We start from the raw sequence: 23,691 nt of genomic DNA, 5'->3' as shown, positions 1-23,691 counted from the left end.
AAATACTTGAGCAAAGAGCGTAAAACTACATGACCAAATAAAGCCAGTCATTTCTGCTGAGTGTACACTGATCTCTCTATATAAGAAGGAGGGCTGGACACCCCCAAGGACTGATAGGCGACCAGTCAAGGTGAGTGAGTTACAGTCTTTTATTAGCAGGAGGAAAGCCAACAGCTTAATGAACAATGCAGGGCATGACTACTTACTGCCAGACTAAGTGAATACAGAACTGCTCTGTGTTTATGCCAGCACTTCAGTGTACAGTAAGTTCACTTTAATATGAAATACGTTAATTGCAGTTATTAATTTAAACTATTTGTGTTTCTGTCTTCAGATCCTTCATTAGAACATCATAATCTGTTTTTCTAGTGGGAGGAAAGAAGGTATGTTACTTCTTTTATCAGTGTTTAGTTTAGTCCAAAACATTTTTAATTAATAGTCGAGGACATATGTGAAAAGTATATGTGATGTGAAAGAGAAAGTTTTACCTGGTGAGTAACAATTAATAGCCAATTATAAACATCTCACTAATGATGTTTGCATCCATAAATAATCAGCGATAAATTGTTACTGTCTTTTTCTTAGTATTAGTCAGTATCTCAGGTTGTAGGGCATGTAAGAAGTCATTGCATCAACAATGATTACACAGAATATTTAACGATCTTGCAAAGTGTAAATGCGGATTTTGTATTTAATTATCTAATTGATTTGGCATAAAACAAACTTAACTAAAATCAAAGCCTTGTCAATTTTTCTCTGTTCCTCAAGTGTAGCATTCATTGTAAATTTAACAGCATTTCCTTTTTCTTCAGCAGCAGAGCACCCTCATATGTGCAGAGGATTGATGGACTGAAATAACTGAGTGCTGCCTTGTTTTTACTTACTTGCAGTGAAGGGTCATCAATAATGGGGGACTCAGAAATGGAGTGTTTTGGCCCGGCGGCCATTTACCTCCGGAAGCCAGAAAGAGAGAGAATTGAAGCTCAAAACACTCCCTTTGATGCTAAAACGGCTTACTTTGTTTCTGAGCCTGCTGAAATGTACCTCAAGGGGAAACTTGTGAAGAGAGAGGGCGGCAAAGCCACCGTGGAGACTCTCTGTGGAAAGGTGAGAGTGATCCCACTGGAATAAAACAAAGTTGTACAGTTTTGTCATATAAAAGAAGGAACATTAAAATCACATCAATTTTAATTTCACAGCCAAAACTGCCGTAAAAAACATTTTACAATATACATCTGCACTGATGCTAATGTGGTTTCAAAGAATGTTGAATGCAAGACTGAGTGATTGTCTCTTTAAAGTAAAATGAGTCGACAGTGCATGAATTCAGTGCATGTCTATAATTTCTCTCTAATCAGACAGATTAGATTTGGAGCTGATTTTGGAGTGCCAGAGAAATCTGTTTTTGATCATTTAACCTGTGGACTGTAGTACACATAGTAATGCATTGTAACCACCTCAGTCGGTCCACTGTTGTAACTTAAGTCCTGTGTCTTCTCTGTCACTGTAACAGAGTATCACTGTAAAAGACGACGCAATCTTCCCCATGAACCCTCCAAAGTTCGACAAGATTGAGGACATGGCCATGATGACCCACCTCAGTGAGCCGTCTGTGCTGTATAACCTCAAAGAGCGCTATGCAGCATGGATGATCTACGTGAGTTTGAAATAAAGCAACACATGAGCACATTAAATGTAAGATGACTACGGGGAGATGTGTGTGAGTAACAGTCCTCTCTGTCCCCACAGACCTACTCAGGGCTGTTCTGTGTCACCGTGAACCCCTACAAGTGGCTCCCAGTGTACGACTCAGTGGTTGTAGCAGGATACAGAGGGAAAAAGAGGGTTGAGGCTCCACCCCACATTTTCTCCATCTCTGATAACGCCTATCAGTTCATGCTCACTGGTGTGTGAGACAAAACTTTTCATCTTTTAAATGCAAAAGCAGGATCATATGAGATGAAAGAGACAGTTACAGTGTGTATGAAATGTTTTGAAGTTAAAAAAACTCATGGAGCATATTTCAATGGTATCTAACAGAAACCCACTGTTTAGTTCTTAAATAATTTGACCTGATATAAGAATCCATGTGATTGGTATATAGTTTTGGCATCTGTTAGATTAAATAATAGACACAAAGCAGAAAAATGCTAATCAATATGTTGCTTTTTTCACAGACCGTGAGAATCAGTCAATCCTTATCACGTAAGTTTTACTAATGTTTCCTCTAAGTCAGTGCAAGCCTGAAAACAATGCAGTTACATGTTGAAGGAAGGTTTAAGCACATTGTATTCTTTGACATAATCGAAACAACAGAGTAGGATCAAATGGAGTCTTAACAAGCTGGTCATGGTGTTGATTGACTTGTTTTTATGCTTGAAGTGGAGAATCCGGTGCAGGAAAGACTGTCAACACCAAACGTGTCATCCAGTACTTTGCGACAATCGCAGTGGCTTCAGGAAAAAAAGCAACAGAGTCAGCTGGAAAAATGCAGGTAAATAATGTAATATACTGTACATGATGATATTTATGAAAATGAATATAAGAAAATACTAAGACACACCATGGAACATCATTTTCAGGGGTCGCTGGAGGATCAGATCATTGCAGCTAACCCACTGCTGGAGGCTTATGGAAATGCCAAAACTGTGAGGAATGACAACTCATCCCGCTTTGTAAGTGTTTGCTAACCTGAGTCTTTTCGCATAATATCAGTTTTTAAGAAGTAATAATCCTAATTCACAGTTTTCTTTTGAATAGGGTAAATTTATCAGAATCCACTTCGGAACAACTGGGAAGTTGGCCTCAGCAGACATTGAAACATGTAAGGCTAGATGTGGCACAGCACACAAACCTTAGTTTGTTCTCGTACCCTCTGTTCGTTGAGCAGAACTGACCGGTGTCTAACTGTGTGATTGACAGATCTGCTGGAGAAGTCTCGAGTGACGTTCCAGCTGTCTGCTGAGAGGAGCTACCACATCTTCTATCAGCTCATGACAGGCCACAAACCTGAGCTGATAGGTGTGACATTTATGAATAATGGTATCATTCATTCTAAAGCAAGTGATGTATTCTGCTTATTTAAATTGGGTTTTTTCCTTTTCTCCAGAGGCTCTGCTGATCACCACAAATCCATATGACTATTCTATGATCAGTCAGGGTGAAATCACTGTCAAGAGTATCAATGACATTGAAGAATTCATCGCTACTGATGTAAGGACAACTTTGCTATGATGTTTGCATTTACTGCTACAACAAATCAGGCTTTTTTTTCACATTCACAATTAATATTTGCATTACTAACACTCAGTTGATAATTTATTAGAGCAATAAATCCTATTTTTTATTAAAGCTTTGAGGATTCATCATGTTGGTATTTTATTTTATTGGTGGTAGTGTACTTGATTGAATTATATGAAGAGGGGTTTCTAATGTCATCCTCCATTTTGATATTACTAATAGCATGCTACTTATTGCTTTAAAGCTAATTAAACTATATTATCTTTGTGGTATGTGATATATGCTAAACTTATGTGGAGGTAGGGTGCAGCAACAACTGTACTTCCATGAATAATATAAGCTTGTGTTTTAAAACCTTCTCTTTTTACCACAGACTGCTATTGACATCCTGGGCTTCACTGCAGAAGAGAAGGCAAGCATGTACAAGCTGACTGGAGCTGTGATACATCACGGAAACATGAAATTCAAGCAGAAGCAGCGTGAAGAGCAGGCTGAGCCTGATGGCACTGAGGGTATGACACCCACACACCCTCAGCTTCAATGTAGTAGCACTGGCTTTGACTTGTGATTTAAGAGTTGCACTGATGACTTCACCCTGGTATTATGAGTTCTAAAGATGGCTATTTGTGTTCTCCTTGTTTTAGTGGCAGATAAAATCGCCTACCTCATGGGTCTGAACTCTGCTGATTTGCTCAAAGCATTATGCTACCCCAGAGTGAAGGTCGGGAACGAGTATGTGACCAAAGGTCAAACTGTCCCTCAGGTAAAGGAGACGAAACACAAATAACACCAAAGTCTGTTTTTCTGTTTTTACATATCAAGAAACATGTTGATAATATTTTCTCTACTAATGGTCTCAGCTCTGTATGTTCTTTAGCTTGTTTTAACCCCTCAACATAGAATTACCTTTTGTTAATTTTTACAATTTATAATGTGTTGTACCTTTCGTTTCCAAAATCAGGTCAACAATTCCGTCATGGCTCTCTGCAAGTCTGTCTATGAGAAAATGTTCTTGTGGATGGTCGTCAGAATCAATGAGATGCTGGATACCAGGCAGCCAAGAAGCTATTTCATCGGTGTCCTGGATATTGCTGGGTTTGAAATCTTTGATGTAAGTATGTCTGGCTGATACTACATGAGCCTATACAGCTTTATTTAAATAATTTTGCAGTTTTCAATTCAAAATCAGGGAGCATCAAAGATTAGAGTATTAATAAATTCATGCTTAATTAGTGTTAAGGCCTTTGCTGACATTTGATATCTTTATCTCTTTAGTTCAACAGCTTGGAGCAGCTTTGTATCAACTTCACCAATGAAAAACTGCAACAGTTTTTCAACCACCACATGTTTGTCCTGGAGCAAGAAGAGTACAAGAAAGAGGGAATTGAATGGGAGTTCATTGACTTTGGCATGGATTTGGCTGCCTGCATTGAGCTTATTGAGAAGGTGAGAAGATGTTGTACATTCACAAATACAGAAAATTGTCTGACTGGAAATCATTTGTTTTAAATAATCATTTCCTCGTGACAGCCAATGGGCATCTTCTCCATCCTTGAAGAGGAGTGCATGTTCCCCAAGGCAACAGACATGACCTTCAAGAACAAACTGTATGACCAGCATCTTGGGAAAAACAAGTCATTTGAAAAGCCAAAACCTGCCAAAGGCAAAGCTGAGGCCCATTTCTCTCTGGTGCACTATGCTGGCACTGTTGATTACAACATTTGTGGCTGGCTGGACAAGAACAAGGATCCCCTGAACGACTCAGTGGTTCAGCTCTACCAGAAGTCTTCAGTCAAACTGCTGGGTCACCTCTATGCAGCACATGCCGGAGCAGAAGGTACATGCTGTTATCTGTCTCAACATTATGAGATATTAAAATTCAAACTGCCCACTTCTGTTTAATTTAACCATTTCAATGTAATTACTGTTCCACTGACAGCTGAGGGCGGTGGCAAAAAAGCTGGCAAGAAGAAGGGTGGCTCCTTCCAGACTGTGTCTGCTTTGTTCAGGGTAAGTATGGAACGACTTCCATACTTCACTGCAATTATGACTCATTTGGTGCCGTTTGCAATAATGTCTAAATGTCCTTTAAATTCTTCAGGAGAATTTGGGCAAGCTGATGACCAACTTGAGGAGCACTCATCCTCATTTTGTACGTTGTTTGATTCCCAATGAATCGAAGACTCCAGGTAATCCTATTACCTATTGATTTATGCACTTAAAAAGAATACTACAGTGTCCTTTAGAGCTCAGCGCACTGCAACTTAAGAAAACATATGCAAATAGACAAAACACAAACAATTATAATACATACATGCACACTTGTTGTTCAATGCTTTTAACTTCAAAAGTCCCAAGGGATTGAACAACAAGTGCGTCCTAGCCAGGTTCATCACTTTTTAGTGTGCCCTGGAAACACTTCCGTTGTGTTGTAGTATTTGCGGCGCATGTGTTGTCAAATTGATGATGATGTTTTTTTCTGAATTTGTTTGTGTTTTGTCTATTTGCATGTGTTTTCTCAAGTTGCAGCTGAACTCCCAGGGCCACAGTATAATACTATAACACAAAACTGTACTTGGCATGTCTTTAAGGTCTTATGGAGAACTTCCTGGTCATCCACCAGCTGAGGTGTAACGGTGTGCTGGAGGGTATCAGGATCTGTAGGAAAGGTTTCCCCAGCAGAATCCTCTATGGTGACTTCAAACAGAGGTAGCAGAAATATCGTCTTTGCAGGCATTGAAAAGTGTTTATCATCAAACTGGTGCTTTCTAACTGAATAAAAACTTTACTCGTAGATATAAAGTATTGAATGCCAGTGTCATCCCAGAGGGACAGTTTATCGACAACAAGAAGGCCTCCGAGAAACTGCTGGGATCCATCGATGTGGACCACACTCAGTACAAGTTTGGCCACACCAAGGTAGAGTAAGAAACACCCCTCTGCAAAAGGTGGTTTACAAAGGGGTATAGGATCAGCTATGGTCAAGTTACTATAATCGTTGACTCTCAGTTGTTCTTGTTGACTCTCAGGTGTTCTTCAAAGCTGGTCTGCTGGGAACTCTGGAGGAGATGAGAGATGAGAAACTGGCTGCACTGGTCACAATGACTCAGGCTCTCTGCAGAGGTTACCTCATGAGACGCGAGTTTGTCAAGATGATGGAAAGGAGGTAATGTGTCTGTCTGTTATCAATGTCTGAATTTGATCTACTTTATTTATAAAGATAAACAATGCTAACTCATTTTTTTCTTGGTTTTCATTAGAGAGGCCATTTTCTCCATCCAGTACAACATCCGCTCATTCATGAATGTCAAAACTTGGCCATGGATGAAGCTGTACTTCAAGATTAAGCCTCTGCTGAAGAGTGCAGAGACTGAGAAAGAGATGGCCCAAATGAAAGAGGACTTTGAAAAGACCAAGGAAGACCTAACAAAGGCCCTGGCCAAGAAGAAAGAACTGGAGGAGAAGATGGTTTCTCTCCTGCAGGAGAAAAATGATCTCTTGTTGCAAGTGCAGTCTGTAAGTTGCATCACCATGCTGTATGTGTAATTTCTACTTAATATCCTACATCAAATTACTGATTTGTTGAAATGAATGTCCTTGTTTTGACTTTTAGGAAGGTGAAAACCTCACTGATGCTGAGGAAAGGTGTGAGGGGCTCATCAAAGCAAAAATCCAGCTTGAAGCCAAACTCAAAGAGACGACTGAGAGGCTGGAGGATGAGGAGGAAATGAATGCTGAGTTGACTGCAAAGAAGAGGAAGCTGGAGGATGAGTGCTCTGAGTTGAAGAAGGACATTGATGACCTGGAGCTCACCCTGGCAAAGGTGGAAAAGGAGAAACATGCCACTGAGAACAAGGTGACAAGATTATTTTCTTTTAACAAGATATTTTCACATCTGTGTAGATAAAAACCATTTCTTAATTCAAGTTCATGTAAACATACATAGGTCAAAAACCTGGTTGAGGAAATGGCATCTCAAGATGAGACCATTGCCAAGTTGACCAAAGAGAAGAAAGCCCTCCAGGAGGCCCATCAGCAGGTCCTTGATGATCTGCAGGCAGAGGAAGACAAAGTCAACACTCTGACAAAGGCCAAGACCAAGCTGGAGCAGCAAGTGGACGATGTATGTAATCCACCTATGGGAGCAAATGGTGAACGTACCAATCATATCTTTATTTTAATTTTATGAAACACCTCTTTCCTTGATAGCTTGAAGGTTCCCTGGAGCAAGAAAAGAAGCTCCGTATGGATCTTGAGCGGGCAAAGAGGAAGCTTGAAGGAGATCTGAAACTTGCCCAGGAATCCATAATGGATCTTGAGAACGACAAGCAGCAGTCTGAGGAGAAAATAAAGAAGTACGAATAAGATTTTACCCATTCATTAACAGTAAAGAGTCTATGAGAGGTTCTACTGAAACACAACCTTAATACGCCATATTGTTTTCCTCCCTCTCCAGGAAGGACTTTGAGATAAGCCAGCTCCTGGGTAAGATTGAGGATGAACAGTCTCTTGGAATCCAGCTACAAAAAAAGATAAAAGAACTTCAGGTGTGTTTTTGAGCAAGTGTCAGTCAACAGCAAGCTAGCAGTCAAATATTTCGGATGATTTTCTCTTAAACCTTGTGTGTTTCAGGCTCGCATTGAGGAGCTGGAGGAGGAGATTGAGGCTGAGAGGGCTGCTCGGGCCAAGGTGGAGAAGCAGAGGTCTGATCTCTCCAGGGAACTTGAGGAGATCAGCGAGAGGCTTGAAGAAGCTGGTGGAGCAACTGCAGCTCAGATTGAGATGAACAAGAAGCGCGAGGCAGAGTTTCAGAAGCTGCGCCGTGATCTTGAAGAATCCACCCTGCAGCACGAGGCCACCTCGGCAGCTCTGCGCAAGAAGCAGGCTGACAGTGTGGCAGAGCTGGGAGAACAGATCGATAACCTCCAGAGAGTCAAACAGAAGCTGGAGAAAGAGAAAAGTGAATTCAAGATGGAGATCGATGACCTCAGCAGCAATATGGAGTCTATCGCCAAATCAAAGGTGAGAGCGCTGCATTTTCATACAGGGAGCAAAAATGTAATGATAAACAACTTTAATCTAACAAATGCTTTCTTTTATCAGGGAAACCTTGAAAAGTTGTGCAGAACATTAGAAGATCAACTGAGTGAGCTCAAATCCAAGAATGATGAGAATGTCCGTCAGCTAAACGACTTCAGTGTACAAAAAGCAAGACTTCAAACTGAAAATGGTATGAATCTCACTTTCTGGGATGTTTGCATTATCCTGAAGATAAATGCTCGGTGCTCAATGCATGGCAAGTTTCTTCGTCTGTTATTGCAGCAGTGCAAAATGTATGGTAAAATGAATGTGTTCTCAACACACCTGAATCAAACCCCTATTTTTTTACAACCCTATTTCATTCCCTTCACTCACTTCCACCTACATTTTTACAAGTGGTAAACTTGTAAAATAAAGCTCTATTCAGCAAGATGGACAGATCAAAATATTTCTTGCACAATACTAGAAACCGCAATGTGTACATAATTAGTTTTCCTTTCCTTAGTGTCATTTTCTGACATTGTCTTGCAATGTCGTTCTGATGTACATTATATTGATACTGTATCTTTCATTAGGTGAAATTGTGCGTCAGCTGGAGGAGAAAGAAGCTCTCGTTTCTCAGCTGACAAGAGGCAAGCAGGCTTTTACCCAGCAGATTGAGGAGCTGAAGAGGCACATAGAGGAGGAAGTTAAGGTACCAGTCTATGAAAGCAGACAGATAACGCCACCAGGCGATTGGTATCAAATATTGATCAGGTTTTCATTCGGATTATTAGGCCAAGAACGCCCTGGCTCATGCTGTTCAGTCAGCCCGTCATGACTGCGACCTGCTCAGAGAGCAGTATGAGGAGGAGCAAGAGGCCAAGGCTGAGCTGCAGCGTGCACTGTCCAAGGCCAACAGCGAGGTGGCTCAGTGGAGAACCAAATACGAGACTGATGCCATCCAGCGCACTGAGGAGCTGGAGGACGCTAAGTAATGGACAGTCCTGAAGTCACACTGTTTCCACCTGCATTGATTCTGTAAATGATCATTAAACCTGTTTACTGTACGTTCTAACAGGAAGAAGCTTGCCCAGCGTCTTCAGGATGCTGAGGAGTCCATCGAGGCTGTGAACGCAAAATGTGCCTCTCTGGAAAAGACGAAACAGAGACTGCAGGGTGAAGTGGAGGACCTGATGATCGATGTGGAGAGAGCTAATGCTCTAGCTGCTAACCTCGACAAGAAGCAAAGGAACTTTGACAAGGTTAGATATTTATTGTATAAACTTGGTTTTTATTATATACATGAGGCAACAAAAACATTCACTTGTTTGTTGTACTTTCAGGTTCTGGCTGAGTGGAAGCAGAAGTATGAGGAGAGCCAGGCAGAGCTGGAGGGAGCTCAGAAGGACGCTCGCTCAATGAGTACTGAGCTGTTCAAGATGAAAAACTCCTATGAAGAAACTCTGGACCACTTGGAGACCCTGAAGAGGGAGAACAAGAACCTGCAACGTAAGAAAGTTAATTTAATTTTCTCAAATAGATATGCACTCAGTTGAGTATCCATATGAATGTTTTTTACATTGCTTGTTATCCTAAAATGTATGCTTTATAAACCTGCTTCAACAGAGGAGATCTCAGACCTGAGTGAACAACTGGGTGAGACCGGTAAGACGATTCATGAGCTTGAGAAGGGAAAGAAGACGGTGGAAAGTGAGAAATCAGAGATCCAGACTGCTCTGGAGGAAGCTGAGGTAAAACTGATTCATCATATCAATCATGATAGCTTATAGTTACAGTGACAGAAGAACCACCTTGTCCAAATCATTCAGCCATTGTTTAAGCAGAGATGTAAAGAAAAGTGAAATATAAAATTCACGACCAAATTTGAATAGAAATATAAAATATAGATACAAAATCTAAAATATTGCAAAAAGAACAAAGTGCACAGCGTGTTTAAGCTGCAAGACAGTTTTAAAATATTAGCAGAATCTGTGTGAGACTAATCTTGTGAAGGATCTTGGACTTGACACCTCATGGCTATTTTTCTTCACTGTGACTCAGCCTCAGTTTCTGTATTTTTAATGAAGGAACTGTTCTGTGCTCCAGTTGATAAAGGTCATACTTGTTCACAGGCTACCCTGGAGCATGAGGAGTCCAAGATTCTGCGTGTTCAGCTTGAGCTCACTCAAGTCAAGAGTGAAATTGACAGAAAACTTGCAGAGAAGGACGAGGAGATTGAGCAGATCAAGAGGAACAGCCAGAGAGTGATTGAGTCCATGCAGAGCACGTTGGACGCTGAGGTCAGGAGCAGAAATGATGCCCTGAGAATCAAGAAGAAGATGGAGGGAGACCTCAATGAGATGGAGATTCAGCTGAGTCATGCCAACCGCCAGGCAGCTGAAGCCCAGAAACAGCTGCGAAACGTGCAAGGACAGCTCAAGGTATCTTAAGGATTTGTAGCAGAGCATTTCTACTTTCTAGAAAGTAACTCAATATTTTTGCTTATATAGCTATCAATGTTTTACAATTTAGGATGCTCAGCTTCATCTTGATGAAGCCATTAGAAGTCAGGAAGACATGAAAGAGCAGGTTGCCATGGTGGAGCGCAGGAACAACCTGATGCTGGCTGAGATTGAGGAGCTGAGAGTTGCACTGGAGCAGACAGAGAGAGGCCGCAAAGTGGCTGAACAGGAGCTGGTTGATGCCAGCGAACGTGTGGGACTACTGCACTCTCAGGTACCCTCAAAAGCTGACAAGGAAGAATTGAAACTTTGTTCTTCTACAGCTAAATACATGAAATTTCATTGTTGCTTCTTTTATAACAGAACACCAGCCTTATCAACACTAAGAAGAAGCTGGAGGCTGACCTTGTCCAGATCCAAGGTGAAGTAGAAGATGCTGTTCAAGAAGCAAGAAATGCTGAAGAAAAGGCCAAGAAGGCCATCACTGATGTGAGTCAAAATGATTCAGATATCGCTCCTTCCTTCTTTCTGTTATTGGAGGAATGTCTGTAGTCATGGTTGTCGTGTTATAGGCTGCCATGATGGCAGAAGAGTTGAAGAAAGAGCAGGACACTAGCGCTCATTTGGAGAGGATGAAGAAGAACCTGGAGGTGACAGTGAAGGACCTGCAGCACCGTCTGGATGAGGCTGAGAATTTGGCCATGAAGGGTGGCAAGAAGCAGCTCCAGAAACTGGAGAGCAGGGTAAAGATGAATTTGCTTGCCAACCAAATCTCAACTTTAGTTTCAGTATTACATTTTTACCTCCAAGTAACAGCAGACACTGGTTTTATTTCAGGTGCGTGAGCTTGAGGCTGAAGTTGAAGGTGAGCAGAGACGTGGAGCAGAGGCTGTCAAAGGTGTAAGGAAGTATGAGAGAAGAGTGAAGGAGCTCACCTATCAGGTATTTCTTAATCATTATTATTATTATTCTTATTGATTGGTACAGACATGATGCATATGAATACATTTTAATTATGAATTCCTGGTTCTGCAGACTGAGGAGGACAAGAAGAACGTCAACAGACTTCAGGATCTGGTGGACAAGCTGCAGCTGAAAGTGAAGGCCTACAAGAGGCAGTCTGAGGAGGCTGTAAGTCAGAAACTTGTTTAAACTTATTAACTGTATTGCTTGAAAAAAAGCCTTGAAACTGAAAAAACTATATCATCACACTTCCATTATGTCTGTAAAATGTCTGACAGTAAAAAACATAATTACCAGAATCAGTTCATCTCTGCATCTTCAGTCTCCATGATTGTTGGCTCCTTTGTTGAATTTCCCCACAGGAGGAGCAGGCCAACACTCATCTCTCCAGGTACAGGAAGGTTCAGCACGAGCTGGAGGAGGCTCAGGAGAGAGCTGACATCGCTGAGTCTCAGGTCAACAAGCTGAGAGCAAAGAGTCGGGAAATTGGAAAAGTAAGTAAGACATATAACTCAATTAATGAGCCGTAAAATGTCAAGTGGTCCTTTATTGTGTTAGAGGAAAGCAGTATACATAACAGTTGTGGGACTGCTCCAGATTTCTAACTGGTGACTGTTTTCTTTTAATTTTTAATTTTTCCTTTTAATTTTTTTTTTAAATGGCAAGAGTGAAAAACTACAACATGTGTTGCATGACAGAATAGTTTTCCTGTCTGTGGAATATTCATTATCTTTATTTCTCTCCATTTTAGGCAAAGGACGCTGAAGAATAATCAGCAACATCTTTGAGAGATATAGATGAAAATCATAAAATATGATTTTTTATTTAACAGCTCTCACTAAGTATTGTAGTGTACATTCAATAAATATATGTTGCCAATGTGCCGCCTTTAAATGTTTCTTTGCACCACAAAAACAAGAAGCACCACCCCTGAGTTAAAGAAAAAGAAGTGCATCTTACATATCTCATCTTCACATGTCAGGACGGAAAAACACTCTGAGAAGTAGAGTAGAGTAGAGTAAGAGGAAATGTAGTAAACATGGGAGAGACAGTACTGTGTCACTGAGCAAAACATCCACATGAACATCCAGGAACAATTCCAATCTGTGTGACAGTCTTTTGACACATGAGCCTTCATCAGGTTTTCTTAATCAGAACATTACATTTCAGTGATGAGATGAAAAGTTTTACTTAGATTAGGATGAATACCTACATCTTAGAGAGGTGAACAATTCTGCAGTGAGTGAGAAAGTGGTGGGCAGATTGATAAAACACACCTAGTTTAATAGGGTTAATTCAAATACAAAAGTCAGCCTCTAATTTCATTGAGCATATTAAAAAATACCACCAGAGAGTGAACTTAGGGCTGCAACAAAAGGAATAACAAATGCCAACTCTTAGATATTATTTCGATTTTTATTTTATTTTATCTTTAATACAAAACTTTTCACTTAATTGTACTAAATTTAAAAACACATCTTCGTCATTGTCTGACACATACCTGCAGCCTGTAGGGCTTCTCTGACTTGGTCTACCTGCAATGAAGTGTTCATCCTACACAGCAGTGCAAATTCAACACACGCTGTTACACAACACAGCTGGAGCCCTCATATGTCAACTCTTGGTAGAGGCATTGTTTTTTCCAAGACATTAATTGTTTAATCAATATTGCGAAGTGGCAAGTGGGAGTAAAGATGAAGCGTGTTTTGCTTGTTACATCACTGCTCTTCCTGACAGCAGAGAAAGATAAATAAGATACATAAATTCCACAGTCCTCTGCAGCACAGCAGCCGCTCAGTACTATGTGTTTCCTCTTTGGGGAGCCATTTCATTTACACTGTGACAAATGACAGCTGCCTCTCTCCCACCACTGATCTTATTGCACCTGTTTGCTCCTGAATCTTTGGCTCATTGTGAGTCAGACACGACTTTATACTAGTGCAGTTATTGTTAGAGGACTCTCTGTGCCTAACACACAGGAGACAGTTGCACATTTTATGAATATTTGTCCCTTTAAACTGTGTATTTTGCTCCTTTTACTGTCTTAAGCATAAATATCAACAGGCAAGAAAAGATGGTATGTTACTTTAGTTTTGGATTCACAAAAAGACACACATGAACATTTATGTCCACCTCAGGGAGATGCATCATTAGCTTGATTTACACACTAGTTCTGTCGGTCATTGACCAGTTTAAGACCACAGTATATCAGATTTTGATAGAAGATTAAGAGCTAAATTAGTACATAATTGTAAGTATGTAATCAATCATAGCTTTCAAACACAACCGACTGAACATTTTTTTCGTAATTTTTCAGAAAAATAATTTGAAATGCAAACATATGTAGAAATATAGTATGTCATCATATTTGTAAGACATAAAAAAGGTTTTAGATACAACAGCTGATGCTGAAACTAGTTTTCCATCTATCTGGTAGTTATACCTGCTCATCCTTGAAAACAATGTAATTAAAAGCAGTTTTACCCAAAGGGAGTTCATACTCTGCAGCATCGAACCTTGTCTCTCCTGAAAGCTTCATCTCTTCACTGACTCTTATGTTCAACTTGTGAGACAGGAGCCTCTGAGCTTTGTTGGTTATACCTCACATGATGCATTAAATGAAAATAAGATTTAAACGGCTTTGCCAAACACTGATGCTCTGATATCATGGCTAAATCAGACAGTGTATTTCTCTTTGAGTCACATAATGATGCCAGTATGCCTGCTGGATAGAAGGTATCACTTATCCAAGCAAGGCTATTGAGAGCAGCTGACAAGCAGGAGTGCTGGTTTATTGAATCGGAGAAGCCAAAACATCCCAAAACCCCACACCCATAACTGTAAGTGTCTGTGGCAGTAGCTAGTGACATATCATGTTTCCTTTGAAAACCCCAGCCTACTGTTTGATATCCTTACTGACTGACACTGGGAGCAAATGCACACCAGACTTGACTCTTGGATTTCTTTTCTGGTCCTCACCAGGCCGCCCAAAATTCATGTTTTAATCCTCAACAGCTGACACAGAAGTCTCTCTGCATTAGATAATGCCAGCTGGAATATACTGGAGTAATGAAGCCTTCAGGAGCTTCACTTCACCCAAGAGCACTGCGTTGTAAACCTACAGTCTCCTGCCAGGACATAACTGACTCTCTAAGAATCTGACTAACCATACCTGTACCTCATTTAAGGGCCCATATAAATATTTTTGTCGCAGGCTCAGTGTTAAAAGACTGAGAAGGAGGAACTAAACAAAGTACAACAGCCCACTTTCATTCAATGATAAAATGATTTGTCGGCTAATTGACAAGTCAATTTACAGAAAATAAATCAGCAACAGTCAGTTTTGATAATCATTTAATTGTTTTGTCAGACAAAAATTGTCAAATATTTCATGATTCCTTCAACGCTTGGAACTTCTGGTGGCTATTATTTTCTATTTTCGGCTATTTTATAGGGTAAACAATAATTGAAAAAATAATCAAAAGATTAATAAATGCTTAAGATTGATTTCATACATTACACTGTCAGTAATCCAGAGACAAACACTAAATTAATATCATGGGCTCCTTTAAAGGCTCCTTTTTCAGTAAATGCTGCCTCAACCCTGAATTTCTTAACTGTTTACTTTTCATGTACAAATCCTGTGAAGAAGACAGTGGTGGATTTAGATATGGGCGACATGGGCATCTTGTTGGGGGGTGGCAGGGCACTCGCAAAAAAAAAATTATTACATTTGTGCGATCAGTTTTCTTTCCTCCCACAGCCCAAAAAAAATTCACATTAAGTTAATTGGCAACTCTAACTGACTTTTTTATGCCTCACTATGCAATTACTTTTTTATGCCTTTCATAGTATGACATTTTTATGCCTTGCAATGACTTTTTATGCCTTACTGTACTATGACGTTTTATGCCTTGTTATACTGTAATTTATTTATGAGGTAGCACGGTAGTCCAACTGTCGCCTCACAGTGAGAAGGTGCTACGTCTTTATGACTTACTATACTTGTCATGGTTTGCATGACAGACCCTTTTTGTTTTGACACTTTTGGACATTTTATGTTTCATTGTTTTGGACATTTTTATGTTTCATTGTTTTGAACATTTTATGTTTCATTGTTTTGTATCTGATTTTATTTTATTTTGAAATCACTTCCCTTGTGTGCTTGGTTTCGAGTTGTCACTGACCTGTTGGCGAATGGCGGTCTGGCCAAACTCAGCTCTTGGTTTTCTGTTGCCGGTTCAGCCACCCTTTGTTCCTGATTTCCGGCTGGCGGTCCGGATGTCCGCAGCTCCTGACCCCCAGTTGGTGGCCTGGCCTACATCAAACCCTAGTTTCTGGTCGGCAGTTCAGCTGCTTCCTGCTCCTGATCTCCTGTTGGTGGTATGGCTGCCTCCCGCACCTGGTCCCCAGTCACTAGTCCGGCCAACTCCTGCCTGCCCTCCAGAAGGGATCCGCCTGCGATGCCAGCCTCCTGCTCGCCCTCCAGAGGGGCTCTACCAGTGGTTCTGCCCTCCAGCTCGGCCTCCTGAGGGGTCCTGCCTTCGTCATCGCCCTCATGCTCGGTTTCCCAAGGGGATCTGCCTTCATTGTCGCCCTCCTACTCAGCTTCCCGAGGGGACCAGCCTTCGTCCTCCGGAGAAACTCGGTCTTGCGTGTCGGTCTCCAGCTCAACCTCCAGAGAGGTCCTGCCTTCACCCCAGCCGATTTTCTCTTATGCAGCTTCCCCAGTCTGTCTAGCCTCTGGGCCATCCTCCTGAGTTCCCCAGTCTGCCTGTTCGGCCTCAGAGCCATCCCTAGAGGTGCCCTGCCTGTCTGTCCGGCCCTCGAGCTCCTTCTCTAGCCCTGTTCCTCTCCTCTCTCTGTCTCCCCATGGAGGGATGAGGGATCCACAGAGTCATGTCATGGTTTGAATGACGGACACTTTTTGTTTTGACACTTTTGGACTTTGGATTCTTTTGGACACTTTATGTTTGATTGTTTCGGATTTGATTTATTTCCTGTTTTATTTTGTAATCACTTGCCTTGTGGGTCTTACATTATTTACTTCCTGGATTGGTACTGTTTCCCTCCTAGTAGGTTGTCTGACCCACCCTAATGTGATTCACCTGTGTTCAATTACCCTTGTCTATATAGTCTCTGTACACCCATAAGTCTTTGTCAGTTTGTCCCGTTTGCCATGGTACTCCTGTTTGTTCCTGTATTCTGCTTTTCCCGGTTGTACTATTTCACTCCAGTGTTCCCATTCATTGTTCTCCAGTGTTTTCTGTAGTTCTTGAATTTTCTGTTTTTTTGTTCCTTGCTGGTTTATTTTGGATTTGTGTTCTGTTTGTAAGCTTCCCTTTTTGTTATTTAATAAAACATCTTTTTCCACCTTCACTTTTGGATGGTCTGCATTTTGGGTCTTAAAAGCACAAAACCCTGACAATACTGTGATGTTTTTATGCCTTACTACACTATGACTACACAAAGTCCAAAGACATGCACATTAGGTTTATTGGTGACTCTAATGCCTTAAATAATATGACCTTTTTATGAATTACTATACTATGATTTATTTATGGGTTGGCACAGCGGTACAATGGTTAGACCTGTCGTCTCATAGTGAGAAGGTTCTGAGTTCGAATCCCTGGGCCTTCTGAGTGGGGTTTGAATGTTCTCCTTGTGCCTGTGTGGATTCTCTCTGTGCACTCTGCTTCTTCATGCAGTCCAAAGACATGCACATTAGGTTAACTGTCAATGCTAATTGACTTTTTTATGCCTTACTATACAATGACTTCCCTGGCCTGGGGCATTTCTGTGTGTAGTTTATGCTTTATTATACTATGAATTTTATGCCTTAATATAATGTGACTTTTTTTTATCCTTACTATACTATGAGGTTTTTATGATTTACTATCATATGACTTTTTTATGATTAACTATCCTATGACTTTTTTATTTCTTAATGACATTTTTATGACTTACTCTAAGATATTTTTTATACCTTAATATACTATGACTTTTTTATGCTTTACTTTTTTATTGCTTACTATATTATGACTTTTTATGCCTTATGTCACAAACCAGGCAGCACGGCCATGACAAAGGAGGGACACAGACAAGAGAATTAACAAATGTTTTATTTAAAAAAAACAGACAATAAATTTAGGAGAAGAACTTAAACTAACAATGGCATGTGTAATCTGTAAAATCAGCAGTGTAAGTGAGTGCATGTGTGAAGAAGTGTGTGAATGCAATGTTGTATGGTGCAGCAACAGAAACAACACAACCAAACCAAAGCTCCAACATGGTTTTAAAATGACTAGCACAGAGGGCCCACATTTTTCTGACATACTATACTATGACGTTTTAAGCCCTAATATACTATGACTTTCTTATGCCTTACTATACTATGATGTTTTTTGACATTTTTATGCCTTATTGTCCACAACATTTTTTGACTATTTATGCCTTACTATACTATGACTTTTTTTTTTTTTAATATATTTTTTGGGGCTTTTTATGCCTTTATTGGACAGCACAGTACAGAGAGACAGGAAATGAGGAGGCAGAAAGAGGGGGAATGACATGCAGTAAAGGGCCATCCGATGCGGGATTGGAACGAGGACTGTGGCCTCTACATATGGGGTGCCTGCTCAACCCACTGTGCCACTGAACGCACTAATATACTATGATGTTCTTTGCCTTTTTTATGCCTTACTATACTATGACGTTTTTATACCTTACTATACTATGTCATTTTTATGACTTTTTATGCCTTACTATACTATGACGTTTTTATGCCTTACTATACTACGATGTTTTCATCACTTTTTATACCTGACTATACTATAATGTTTTGATTACTTTTTATGCTTAACTATACTATGACTTTTTTTTTTACTTTTTATGCCTTACTATACTATGACATTTTTTGACAATTTTATGCCTCCCTATACTATGACGTTTTTTGAAATTTTTATGCCTTACTATACTGTGACATTTTTATGACTTTTTATGCCTTACTATACTGTGTCGTTTTCATACCTTACTATACTATGTCGTTTTTATGACTTTTTATGCCTTACTATACTATGACTTTTTATGCCTTACTATAATATGACGTTTTTATGCCTTTCTATAGTATAACCTTTTTTTGCCTGGATACCATTTTCCTTAGCACCTTCCTTAGACTTTTACTAATCGTGACTAAGATGTACTCTTAAGAACTAGCATGGCAGTGCAGTGGTTAAAGCTGTGGACGCCCAATGAGAAGGTGTAGAGTTCAAACCCCACTTGCATAGTACTTTCATGAATTCCATTTCCCTTTGAGGATATTCAGCTATCTGTGGCTTCTAGGCTTGAGTTCATGAAGATGTTTTTATGAAACTTACGCACTATGTCGTTTTTTCACGTTTTTTGCCATACTATACTATGTCGTTTTTTTTCCTTTTAAGGCTTTATTATACCATGACTGCTTCATACCTTGCAATAATATGAGGTTTTCCTAATGGTTTTATGCTTTATTATACTTTGTCCTTTTTTCACGTTTTTTGCTATACTATACTATGTCGTTTTTTTCACTTTTAGAGCTTTATTATACTATGACGGCTTCATACCTTGTGATAATATGAGGTTTTCTGATGGTTTTATGCTTTATTATATTTTGTCATTTTTTAACAATTTTTGCCATACTTTACTATGTCGTTTTTTCACGTTTTTTGCTATACTATACTATGTCGTTTTTTTTTTACTTTTAGAGCTTTATTATACCATGACTGCTTCATACTTTGCAATAATATGACGTTTTCTGATGGTTTTATGCTTTATTATACTTTGTCATTTTTTCTGTTTTTTTGCCATACTATACTATGTTGTGTTTTTTGCTTTTAAGGCCTTATTATACCATGATGTCTTCATACCTTGCGATAATATGACGTTTTCTGATGGTTTTATGCTTTATTATATTTTGTCATTTTTTCTGTTTTTTTGCCATACTATATATACTATGTCATTTTTTTCATGTTTTTTGCCATACTATCCTATGTCGTTTTCTTCACTTTTATATTGTTTTTTTTTGCTTTTAGGGCCTTATTATACCATGACCTCTTAATACCTTGCCATACTATGATGTTTTCTGATGATTTTATGCTTTAATATATTTTGTAATTTTTTTCAATTTTTTGCCATGCTATACTATGTCGTTTTTTCACGTTTTTTGCCATACTATGCTATGTTGTTTTCTTTGGTTTTTAAGGCTTTATTATACCATGACGTCTTCATACCTTGCGATAATATGACGTTTTCTGATGGTTTTATGCTTTATTATACTTTGTCATTTTTTTGAATTTTTTGCCATACTATACTATGTCGTTTTTTCACGTTTTTTGCCATACTATATTATGTCTTTTTTTTTTGCTTTTAAGGCCTTATTATACCATGACGTCTTCATACCTTGCGATAATATGACGTTTTCTGATGGTTTTATGCTTTATTATACTTTGTCATTTTTTAAGATTTTTTGTCACACTATACTATGTCGTTTTTTCACATTTTTTGCCATACTATATTATGTCAATTTTCTTTTGCTTTTAAGGCCTTATTATACCATGACGTCTTCATACCTTGCGATAATATGAGGTTTTCTGATGATTTTATGCTTTATTATACTTTGTCCTTTTTTCACGTTTTTTGCTATACTATACTATGTCGTTTTTTTCACTTTTAGAGCTTTATTATACCATGACGTCTTCATACCTTGCGATAATATGACGTTTTCTGATGGTTTTATGCTTTATTATACTTTGTCATTTTTTTGAATTTTTTGCCATACTATACTATGTCGTTTTTTCACGTTTTTTGCCATACTATATTATGTCATTTTTTTTTTGCTTTTAAGGCCTTATTATACCATGACGTCTTCATACCTTGCGATAATATGACGTTTTCTGATGGTTTTATGCTTTATTATACTTTGTCATTTTTTAAAATTTTTTGTCACACTATACTATGTCATTTTTTCACATTTTTTGCCATACTATATTATGTCAATTTTTTTTGCTTTTAAGGCCTTATTATACCATGACGTCTTCATACCTTGCGATAATATGAGGTTTTCTGATGATTTTATGCTTTATTATACTTTGTCCTTTTTTCACGTTTTTTGCTATACTATACTATGTCGTTTTTTCACTTTTAGAGCTTTATTATACTATGACGGCTTCATACCTTGTGATAATATGAGGTTTTCTGATGGTTTTATGCTTTATTATATTTTGTCATTTTTTAACAATTTTTGCCATACTTTACTATGTCCTTTTTTCACGTTTTTTTTCTATACTATACTATGTTGTTTTTTTCACTTTTAGAGCTTTATTATACTATGACGGCTTCATACCTTGCGATAATATGACGTTTTCTGATGGTTTTATGCTTTATTATATTTTGTCATTTTTTCAGTTTTTTTGCCATGCTATACTATGTCGTTTTTTCACGTTTTTTGCTATACTATACTATGTCGTTTTTTTTTTACTTTTAGAGCTTTATTATACCATGACTGCTTCATACTTTGCAATAATATGACGTTTTCTGATGGTTTTATGCTTTATTATACTTTGTCATTTTTTCTGTTTTTTTGCCATACTATACTATGTTGTGTTTTTTGCTTTTAAGGCCTTATTATACCATGATGTCTTCATACCTTGCGATAATATGACGTTTTCTGATGGTTTTATGCTTTATTATATTTTGTAATTTTTTCTGTTTTTTTGCCATACTATATATACTATGTCATTTTTTTCATGTTTTTTGCCATACTATCCTATGTCGTTTTCTTCACCTTTATATTGTTTTTTTTTGCTTTTAGGGCCTTATTATACCATGACCTCTTAATACCTTGCCATACTATGATGTTTTCTGATGATTTTATGCTTTATTATATTTTGTAATTTTTTCAATTTTTTGCCATGCTAGACTATGTCGTTTTTTCACGTTTTTTGCCATACTATGCTATGTTGTTTTCTTTGGTTTTTAAGGCTTTATTATACCATGACGTCTTCATACCTTGCGATAATATGACGTTTTCTGATGGTTTTATGCTTTATTATACTTTGTCATTTTTTAAGATTTTTTGTCACACTATACTATGTGGTTTTTTCACATTTTTTGCCATACTATATTATGTCAATTTTTTTTGCTTTTAAGGCCTTATTATACCATGACGTCTTCATACCTTGCGATAATATGAGGTTTTCTGATGATTTTATGCTTTATTATACTTTGTCCTTTTTTCACGTTTTTTGCTATACTATACTATGTCGTTTTTTTCACTTTTAGAGCTTTATTATACCATGACGTCTTCATACCTTGCGATAATATGACGTTTTCTGATGGTTTTATGCTTTATTATACTTTGTCATTTTTTTGAATTTTTTGCCATACTATACTATGTCGTTTTTTCACGTTTTTTGCCATACTATATTATGTCATTTTTTTTTTGCTTTTAAGGCCTTATTATACCATGACGTCTTCATACCTTGCGATAATATGACGTTTTCTGATGGTTTTATGCTTTATTATACTTTGTCATTTTTTAAAATTTTTTGTCACACTATACTATGTCGTTTTTTCACATTTTTTGCCATACTATATTATGTCAATTTTTTTTGCTTTTAAGGCCTTATTATACCATGACGTCTTCATACCTTGCGATAATATGAGGTTTTCTGATGATTTTATGCTTTATTATACTTTGTCCTTTTTTCACGTTTTTTGCTATACTATACTATGTCGTTTTTTTCACTTTTAGAGCTTTATTATACTATGACGGCTTCATACCTTGTGATAATATGAGGTTTTCTGATGGTTTTATGCTTTATTATATTTTGTCATTTTTTAACAATTTTTGCCATACTTTACTATGTCCTTTTTTCACGTTTTTTTTCTATACTATACTATGTTGTTTTTTTCACTTTTAGAGCTTTATTATACTATGACGGCTTCATACCTTGTGATAATATGAGGTTTTCTGATGGTTTTATGCTTTATTATATTTTGTCATTTTTTAACAATTTTTGCCATACTTTACTATGTCCTTTTTTCACGTTTTTTTTCTATACTATACTATGTTGTTTTTTTCACTTTTAGAGCTTTATTATACTATGACGGCTTCATACCTTGCGATAATATGACGTTTTCTGATGGTTTTATGCTTTATTATATTTTGTCATTTTTTCAGTTTTTTTGCCATGCTATACTATGTCGTTTTTTCACGTTTTTTGCTATACTATACTATGTCGTTTTTTTCACTTTTAGGGCCTTATTATACCATGACCTCTTAATACCTTGCCATACTATGATGTTTTCTGATGATTTTATGCTTTATTATATTTTGTAATTTTTTCAATTTTTTGCCATGCTAGACTATGTCGTTTTTTCACGTTTTTTGCCATACTATGCTATGTTGTTTTCTTTGGTTTTTAAGGCTTTATTATACCATGACGTCTTCATACCTTGCGATAATATGACGTTTTCTGATGGTTTTATGCTTTATTATACTTTGTCATTTTTTTGAATTTTTTGCCATACTATACTATGTCGTTTTTTCACGTTTTTTGCCATACTATATTATGTCATTTTTTTTTTGCTTTTAAGGCCTTATTATACCATGACGTCTTCATACCTTGCGATAATATGACGTTTTCTGATGGTTTTATGCTTTATTATACTTTGTCATTTTTTAAAATTTTTTGTCACACTATACTATGTGGTTTTTTCACATTTTTTGCCATACTATATTATGTCAATTTTTTTTGCTTTTAAGGCCTTATTATACCATGACGTCTTCATACCTTGCGATAATATGAGGTTTTCTGATGATTTTATGCTTTATTATACTTTGTCATTTTTTCAGTTCTTTTTGCCATACTATACTATGTTGTGTTTTTTGCTTTTAGGGCCTTACTATGCTATGACGTCTTTATATCTTACTATACTATGAAGTTTTTCTATGTTTTTATGCCTT

General features: G+C 37.9%; 1 protein-coding gene and 1 long non-coding RNA gene across 2 annotated transcripts; one reads left to right on the top strand and one right to left on the bottom strand.

Annotated features, from left to right (window-relative positions):
- The first annotated feature begins 118 nt into the window (after nucleotides 1-118).
- LOC130184969 (myosin heavy chain, fast skeletal muscle-like) lies at nucleotides 119-12,568 on the top strand. The gene is made up of 41 exons (XM_056401118.1): nucleotides 119-130; nucleotides 335-383; nucleotides 891-1,107; nucleotides 1,514-1,657; nucleotides 1,750-1,906; nucleotides 2,178-2,205; nucleotides 2,383-2,494; nucleotides 2,583-2,675; nucleotides 2,761-2,824; nucleotides 2,923-3,021; nucleotides 3,110-3,213; nucleotides 3,614-3,752; nucleotides 3,885-4,003; nucleotides 4,202-4,351; nucleotides 4,516-4,686; nucleotides 4,771-5,077; nucleotides 5,180-5,250; nucleotides 5,342-5,429; nucleotides 5,832-5,949; nucleotides 6,036-6,159; nucleotides 6,270-6,406; nucleotides 6,501-6,756; nucleotides 6,854-7,096; nucleotides 7,187-7,363; nucleotides 7,450-7,595; nucleotides 7,697-7,787; nucleotides 7,873-8,262; nucleotides 8,344-8,470; nucleotides 8,856-8,974; nucleotides 9,057-9,253; nucleotides 9,341-9,524; nucleotides 9,606-9,771; nucleotides 9,889-10,013; nucleotides 10,395-10,703; nucleotides 10,795-10,998; nucleotides 11,088-11,213; nucleotides 11,297-11,467; nucleotides 11,562-11,666; nucleotides 11,760-11,855; nucleotides 12,050-12,181; nucleotides 12,439-12,568. The coding sequence occupies exons 3-41, from the start codon at nucleotides 907-909 to the stop codon at nucleotides 12,457-12,459; spliced, it is 5,811 nt and encodes a 1,936-aa protein (XP_056257093.1). The 5' UTR covers nucleotides 119-130; nucleotides 335-383; nucleotides 891-906; the 3' UTR covers nucleotides 12,460-12,568.
- LOC130184986 (uncharacterized) lies at nucleotides 9,625-14,272 on the bottom strand. The gene is made up of 3 exons (XR_008830082.1): nucleotides 14,172-14,272; nucleotides 11,982-12,151; nucleotides 9,625-9,764 (listed from the first exon to the last, which is right to left on the bottom strand). It is a non-coding gene; the product is annotated as an uncharacterized LOC130184986 (long non-coding RNA).
- Nucleotides 14,273-23,691: the final 9,419 nt, after the last annotated feature.

Source organism: Seriola aureovittata, chromosome 2 (assembly GCF_021018895.1).
Source record: "Seriola aureovittata isolate HTS-2021-v1 ecotype China chromosome 2, ASM2101889v1, whole genome shotgun sequence".
Lineage (NCBI taxonomy): Eukaryota > Metazoa > Chordata > Actinopteri > Carangiformes > Carangidae > Seriola > Seriola aureovittata.
The sequence above is the reverse complement of the archived record's forward strand: the minus strand, read 5'-3'. Positions and strand labels throughout refer to the sequence as shown.